Here is an 8792-nt window from a genome sequence, read left to right on the forward strand (position 1 = left end):
ACCTGATCTGAGATCGTGTGCTGGAACGAAAACAATTGCAGAATGGAAGGTGTTTATAAGCCATTTAAGAAACACACAAAAACCGTTAGATTCACTTAAACATTTAAATTTAATTAATAAGTCCCAGTTGAACACTGGGATTACTATAATATATATATATATATAGAAGCTTTTTTAAAAAAGAATTTTTTTTAAAGTCTATTTTTCAAAAAACATCCTTGTGCTGCTCTCCAGCTTGCTAGTTCCAGTCAAACGTCTAACCCATGACAGCATGGAAAGCGGACGTTAAATGATGTTGATGATGATCAAAACAATATGTGTCTTCCCAAATTAAAGAGGCAGATGCAGCTAATGTTTCGTGGGATTATCTGTAAATTGACATTTGTTGGAAAAGCATAGTTTTAGAAAGAAATTAAACACTTTGGCGTCGATTCAATCCATTCACTCTCCAAAAAGTTATCGCAAAAAAAAAGAAAAAAATCTTGTGAAAGGTATCATCTCCCTTGAATCTAAAAGTAGAGTTATTTCCCTTGGTTTATAAATTTTCGAAGCTTTTTAATATATTTAATCTTTTCATATAAATGTAATTTTTAAGTTATCATTTATAAATAATGGTAAACTTTATCTTTAAAGCCAGCCTCTGAAAATGTTTATTTATTAAATAGGAACGTTGGTAATTTCGTTTCTGTATTTGCTTTCAGGATTCTTAATGTAAAATCTTGTGTTGAAACACGTTTTTGCACCATAGGAGGGTCATTTTGTCAATAAAAACATGCACTGGTTATGTCTCACTGACTTTTATTATTATCAGCGACCTAAGACCTTAGCATGCCGAGCAACATTTCGTCTGTCTTTACATTCTGACTTCAATTCCCACTGAGGTCGAACTCTGGGATTACTATAATGGATAAGTCCCTTTCCCTAAATTTCAGGCCTTGCACCTATAGTAGAAAGGATTATTATCAACCACCTAATTAACTAATTAACTAATCAGTTAATCAGTTAGTTTGTCATAGTTCAATTTATTGAATGTAAATATTGTAAAAATTGAGGAATAAACCTATATATTAACCCATTTATTAAATTCTTCACTTTGATTAATACATTACTATATGCTACTAGATCACATTTTAACCTTTGGATCAACTGGGCAAAGACCCCCTTTTGTCATGAATGTCCATGGGTTGCACCTAGAAAGTTGTCCTCCAAAAATCTGGGCAAGGTTGTTTGTGGAAGACCAGCAGTCGTCCATGCATACCAGCCTCTCCTCTCCATGCCACTGATGGTATGCAAGGAAAAGGCAAAGGCTGATACATCTTGGCACCAATGATATCACAACTCATTTCTACAGCTGAGTGAACTGGAGCAACATGAAATAAAGTGTCTTGCTCTCAAGAAGACAAGACACAGCCCAGTCTGAGAATCAAACTCACTACCTCATGATTGTGTGCCTGATGCAAAAAGGGCAAAAAGAAATTCCTCCTTAAAATGAGGTTAAAATGATGCTGACTTAAAAAATAACAAGGCTAGACTGAATTTGTAATATTTGAGTAAGATTATATTTCTAATACAGTAGCCATATTAAACGTGTTTTCAATAACAACATACATGTCTAAATTCTCTAATTGTAATTTATTTAATGCCAAAAATGCATCAAAGGTTCCAAATTTTTACATCAACTACACATAATATTTTTAGGTTAGTTCTAGAGTGCACATGTTCATGCACATTAAGAATTATAAATTTACAGTAGATGATCAAAAATGCTTCCTCTGGTTGCAAGGGTTAGCTAAGAAGAAATATATTAACAGAGATAGTAAGAAATGTGTGAATTGACTATTGAAAACCATTTAGAAATATTTCACACTGTTCACCTACATGAGTGTGTGTGTGTACCTCATTTTACTGTGTAGTAACATCGGTAGTACTGAATAATAATGAACATATTCCAAGGTGACTTACTCTCACCTTTGTGCTTTTGATGTAGGAGTAACCTCCTCCCCCCAACTTGAAGTATCTTTAAATAATTGTCATCTGCTTTATATGGAAGCTCTGAACAAAATCTCACAAAATTCTACAATGTAGAAATCCAGTTTTGTTGAGATTTAAATATGAAATCTGTAAAGAGAATTGCTATAGTGATGGATGTGCAGCAAAGCAGATGAAAGTAGTAAGATGATTCAAAAAGAATATGAAAGGAAACATACAAAATTGAGGAAACGTAGACCAAGGGGTTGTTGTTGTTGTTTAGTCCCACTGATAACAATCCTACCTTTAAAAAAAAAAAGAACTAATACAATAATATGTGTGTAGTGAGGTCTAGAAATGAAACCTCGCAGCTTTGATAGCTGAGTCCAGTCCATGTTTAGGTGAAGTGCCCTGATTACTAACCAATCAGCTTGTAGAAATATTACTCCATATCATCGAATGTTCTATGATGCTTCTTCCACAAAAGGGATTATAAAAGTGAAAGAGCACCAGAATCAGTGCAGAGGTTGAGAAAGCCACCAGAGAACACATATCTTCACCTCTTTCCAAAGCAAGCCAGAGAGCAGCACAAGCGCTTACTTCAATAAGCTTTCCTTGGCTGAGGTTCAGCCCCAAGTTGAAAGGAATTCTTGAACTTGGATGGATAAGCATTATACCTACCTCTCATGCAAAACTAATCTCAATTGTTAGTTTTATTATAACCACGTTTGAGCACACCGCATTATGCTTCTGGCAAACAGTGAAGCAATTTTGTAAATATTGTAATTACTTAGACAAATAAAATGTTATTCCAACAATGTTTGTAATTGATTTGTTATGGGATAATACTCAGCTAAACTTAATACCAACCAGCAAAGGTCCATCAACAAGCACGACATGTGATTTTAGAAAGATTTGGCTGTTACATCTTGCATGTTTTAAGATGATGAATTTTGAGGGGTTAATAGGAAATATGTATGAGATGTTTTGGTGCAACTGTTTTGGTCCCCATCTATTGGGAATCACAAATTCAATGCTGACTTATTTAGCATCAGACAGTTTAATGCTTCCTTTCTTCTTTCTCTTCGTCCTTCTTTCTTTATGTGTGCTTGAGCAATTTCCTCTTTGTGTATGCGCCGAGGAAAAATATTTTTGTTAACCATGTTCAATTAAAAAATTGTTATCTCTCTCTCTCACTCTTTCTATCTGTATGTGTATGCATGTGCATGTATGTGTGTGTGTGTTTCCCTCCAGTGCCAAAATGTACAGCAGCCAAATCAGGTTGAGTGTCCAGTCAGATGTGTCAAATCATCAGCATCCAAGCAGCCATGCCCAATCATCTCATTCTGGTAATAACTGGCACTCTGTCAGTTACAGTGGTGAGGGTTCCATTGGATCCGATCAACAGAAGAGCCTGTTCATGAAATTAACAAGTAAATGACTGAGTACTCCACAGACATGCATCCCATTGACGTAGTTCTCAAGGAGATTCAGTGTGATGCAGAATATAACAATGATAGCCCTTTGAAATACAGGTATAACTGATTTTAGCGAGCTGAGTCAACTATAGCAAAGTGAAAAAAGTGCCTTGCTCAAGGTCACAATGCACTACAGGAAATCGAACTCACAACCTTATGAATCTAATACCCAAACCACTAAGCCATACACACATCAAATTAGATGGAAGAAATCATGTCATCACTAGGGAGAAGTTGTTATGGAAGATGACTGTATAAACTGATCATGTAACATACAGGGAAACCAAATATGATTAAAATGGAGACCCCCACCACAAAAGATAAAAAATACTGATAATGTCGGATCAAAGGTTTTGCTACAGAAATATGGTAGTGGTGGAATGAAGAGAACCTGGGTTATAGAACTGAGACATGAGTCATGCAGCACCAACAATGAAACACACCACATCGGTTGATCAAAAGACTAAGAGACGTTGGAACTGAGATCTAGTTTTCACTTTTTATTCTGCAAGAATTTTTTCCAAAGTCTTTGAGAGCTGAAGAGACTTGATATTACAAAATTTTAACATATTAAGTTAGTAAACATGATCAACAGGGAACTTTGAAAATGATGATGATGATGATGATGATGATGACGCCGACGCTGATAATGACGATGACAATGACAACAATGATGGTGACGATAATGATGATGCTGCTGCTGATGATGATGATGGTGATGATGATGATGACAATAATAATGACAGTAATGAGGACACTGGTGGTGATAGTATTGACAATAACAATAATGATGATGAAGTTGGTGGTAGTGATGGCAATGATGATGATGATGATGATGATGATGATGATGATGATGTTGGTTGTTGTTGTAAACTATTGATTTATTTATTTATAATAAGTATGTATAAGCTCATGTATAATAAATTAAACTAATAAGCTTTGCTGTGTATTTATCCCATTGTGACAATATCTAAATATACAGACAAGACCAAAAGTTTAGAGGAAAGGTTCAGCCAATTAAATTGACTACAGTACTTGATTAGTGTTTTATTTTATCAACTCTGGAGGGGCAAAAGGTAGAATTTGAACACAGAATATTAAAAGACTTAACTAATTACCTAGTGACATTTCGTCTAACATTCTAGAAATTCTGCCTCCCCACCACCCTCATTAATCTTATTATGTTACCATAAATTTGGCACTGTAATGGAAGCAATTATAAGTGAAATAAAAGTAATGTCTAAAAAATTATAAACATTATTTTATACATGATCACTTTTCAAAAATACTATTATGTTCATAATTTCTTTTGTCTTGGTACAAACACAACTGTTTTAATATATTAGGTTATTCAGAAAATAATGGCCGATTTTGAAAATAAGCCTACATTCATGAAAAACTGAACTTACACAAAGGTTTAATTATTCAAAATATGATTCATGAACAGCTTTGTATTTCTACCATTGGTTAACAAGGTCATTTATGTCGCTTCAATAAAAATCCAAAGGTTTTGATGCCAAGAAATCCTTGAATTCAGTTTTGACCTTTGTTTTGGAACAGAAGGCTTTTTGCCTTAAAAAAGTATCTAGATACTTGAAAATGTGATAGTTGGTGGACGAAAGAATTGGGAGAATATGGAAGATGTGGTAAAGTTTCTTATCCCAAGTCTGCGAGCTTCTGCAGGTCATCTTGGAAACTTGCAGTTGAGTGTTGTTGTGGAGCAGAATTGGATGACATCGATTAACAAGTGCAGGTCTCATTTTGTGCAAGTGAACATGCACTTCTTCCAGTTGTTTACAAGTAAACTTCTGATGTAATGTTCTGATTAGGTTCCAGAAAGCTGCTTTGTTTTCAAATGCTGATCACCACAGGTGGATGAATGTTCTCTACCTTCTTATAAGAATGTTGAACCGGATGCTTTATAGTATTTGTTTCAGCTCTTTATATTCTGAGTTCAAATCTCACCATGATCTACTTGAGTAGTAGACTTAATCTATCACCTAGTTTAACACCAATACCTGATACCCTTGGTGTCATTAGTGGAATATACACCATGGCAAGCATTTATGCCAAATCTCCAGTTTGAAGATAACTCTCTTCCTCCCTCCCAGCAATCCAGGATGCCTCTGTGAAGGGCCATGTGCAGTATCTTCTTCTTGATTTAAATATGAAGAAGGAAAAAAAAATAATAACTTCATCATTTTATTCTATTTTTGCTGAAGAACAAGAACCTGAAATGTTAGACTATCTAGTCTTCATGGCAACATTCTCTGGACCCTGCAATTTTAATCTTCATTTTAACTATTATACTTATGTTAATTCCAATTCCACATCTACAAAGCTTTTGGTTCCATCAGAGATTGTGCAGTTATTTAATTCCAAGTATTGTCAACATGGTCCTCCTCATGTTTTCAACATATTTACATTTTAATGACATTTAAATGAAAGATATCAAATGTTATTGTAATTAATTTCTTGAGAAATACAGATATTTGGTTACTGTTTTAGTGTCTCAAATATTATCTGAATATGAAAATGGTTCCAGAAACAAAATTATTTGACTGGAAATCTAAATTCAAACTACTTTCCCAGGCATAATCATTTTTAATCTGTTATTTTTGAATTCTTGTCAAAACTGAAGTTAGACAAAATTTCATTAATTTCATATTTGGGGAACATGTTAGTGCACCAATTAGGAAACATCTTTTGTTTATAGTTTCGAGAAACTAAAGCATCATTTGAATTTTGTATTTCTTGACTTTCTTTCCAGTTCATTTGGAATTTTACATGGTGTCTACTTGGTTGTATTGCAGACTGTTGGTCATTTATGTCGCACAAGAGATTTTCAATTTGATTCAAGTCCAGATCATTATTATTTTCCAAAACATTTGGTCTGTATAAGTAATAGATATTACTTTGTAAATCAGAGCATAGCTCTGATTTCCATCTGTGTTACATCTACTTTGATTGCTCATCACTTATTATATATATACAACAGTCATCATCCATGGACATCACTTGCCCAGACAAGTGCAATATTCTCTCTTACACACCACATCTGATTCCTTTTTATATTTGACTTTTTTTCCAATTCATTTATATTGTGTTAATTGTACACACTAACATCACGCATCCAGTTGAACATGTTTGCTGCATGTCTTTCCAGTCCTCACAAAAATCTCTGCATTTAAGGCTCATGTTTTATCACCATGCGTAAACATCATACAGTCTACCCTTCATTCTGAAAAAGAAACCCTTCTTTTATCTGTAGAAGTAGTAGCTCCCTGAAATTTCTTCACCTCATCCTTACTCACCCCCATGCATTTGGTATACCCACTTCCACTCCTAATTTGGTTACTTAGATAAAAGAAGTTATTAATTTTTAGGGAGCTGTCTGAGCATTTCTAATACAAAGATGCTCATAATGTTTACCATGTCCGTGTAATAGATTCTCTTAAATGCCACTCTTATATAAATTGTGAACATCAAGCTTATAATCTGGTTTGTGTCCTCTGAAATATTTGACCAGCAAATTATCCACTAACACTCAAGTGTACTTTGTACATTTCTGTTATTTCTTTCATTAATCCTCTCTAGGAGAACAGATATCTGATCATTACCAGTTTCTGAAACAGTATAACTTATGCTGTCACCTCCGTTCAGTCTAGAGTTTATAAATGTATTGTTTTTATATACTTCAAATGACATAGAGTCAGAAATTTTTGAATTCTTGTCAAAACTGAAGTTAGACAAAGTTTCATTTATTTCAAATTTGGGGAACATGTCAGTGTACCAATTAGGAAACATCCTTTGTTTATAGTCTCGAGAAACTAAAGCATCATTTAAATTTTGTATTTCTCGACTTTCTTTCCAGTTCATTTGGAATTTTACATGGTGTCTACTTGGTTGTATTTCAGACTGTTGGTCATTTATGTCACACAAGAGATTTTCAATTTGATTCAAGTCCAGACTATTATTATTTCCCAAAACATTTGGCCTGTATAAGTAATAAATATTTTCTTGGGAATCAGAGCATAACTGAGAATTTTCAAAATTACTTAGATCTTCAAATGTTACATGAAAAATGTTTTTTAATTTATTCATATTATCTTTAGTGCAGAATTTAACAAGCTCAATTGTAAAATCAGCCATTTCTTGACCAATTCCATTTTTTTCCTCATTCTGGTAATGATAATACAAACCATCTGAATGCACAATGATGAAGGTGTTGAAATAGTCATAAACATGTTGAATTTGTTTCTTAAGCAATTTGTTTCTTTTTAATTTCATTTTGTGGGAACTTCTGACATGTAAACTTGTATAACTGTTTAGCATTATTGTTAGTTCTTTGACTGCGGCACAGTGCTCCATGGGGTAAGGGAAACATATAACCAAGCCTTGTTGCTGAGCTGTATCCTGGTTTATGTTGGTGCACTGTAAATATTTCAAACATTTTCTTCTTTGAAGTATCACTGTAAATCAGACAGATTGGAAAATTTTATATATAATATAAATTGTATATATAAATTTTATGTTTCAATATAAGAAGAAAAGAAAAGAAAAAAAAGCATAAAACAGGAAATGGAAATGTAATACATTGATAACAATAAAATGAAATACATTGACAATAAGTGATAATTTTTTTTTACCACATGTCATGTTTATGTTTAGTTGTGCTCTGAAGGCAAGTATGATTACACACTAAACTGTAAGTGTTTAATCTTAGCATATAACAGTTGAAACAAAACAATGAAAATTCTAAGCGTATTTGAATCTTGTGAATATTATGTGGGAAATAGTTTTTAATGATGGGACTCAAAGTAGATAAAGCTATAAGTAATAGCATGTAAATACTGGGTTAAAAAAATCCCTTCGATAACCATGTGACAGTCTTTGACTTTTCCAAAGGGTTTTATTTAACCTAATATTTCCATGTTATTCTTTCTAGCTTTATCATGGCATATATAAAAATGTATAAATGTTGGGTTAAAACAAAAAAGAACAACATTTACACATTATTATTCATAGGTCCTTTATCAAGGCAGTGAACTGACCAAATTGTTAGTTTGCTGAACAAAAAGTGCTAAGCGGCAATTCTTTGAATTGAATGATAAACAGAAAATTCACATTCAGACTTACTCTTTTACTTGTTTCAGTCACTTGACTGCGGCCATGCTGGAGCACCACCTTTAGTTGAGCAAATCGACCCCAGGACCTATTCTTTGCAAGCCTAGTACTTATTCTATCGGTCTCTTTTGCCAAACCGCTAAGTTACAGGGACGTAAACACACCAGCATCGGTTGTCAAGCGATGCTGGAGGACAAACACAGACACACAACCCCCCCC

The 8792-nt window shown here is 33.7% G+C and overlaps 1 protein-coding gene across 2 annotated transcripts in view; it reads right to left on the minus strand.

Moving 5' to 3' along the window:
* Positions 1–3923: 3923 nt before the first annotated feature.
* Positions 3924–8792, minus strand: part of LOC106868403 (uncharacterized) — a 98213-nt gene continuing 93344 nt past the window's right edge. For both annotated transcript variants that reach the window (XM_014913657.2, XM_014913640.2), the window contains one exon: positions 3924–7918. In XM_014913657.2, coding sequence (XP_014769143.2) covers positions 6987–7918 — 932 coding nt within the window. In that variant the 3' untranslated portion in view covers positions 3924–6986. The remainder of the gene's footprint in view (positions 7919–8792) is intronic.

The sequence above is a fragment of the Octopus bimaculoides genome, chromosome 5 (assembly GCF_001194135.2).
Source record: "Octopus bimaculoides isolate UCB-OBI-ISO-001 chromosome 5, ASM119413v2, whole genome shotgun sequence".
Taxonomy (NCBI): domain Eukaryota; kingdom Metazoa; phylum Mollusca; class Cephalopoda; order Octopoda; family Octopodidae; genus Octopus; species Octopus bimaculoides.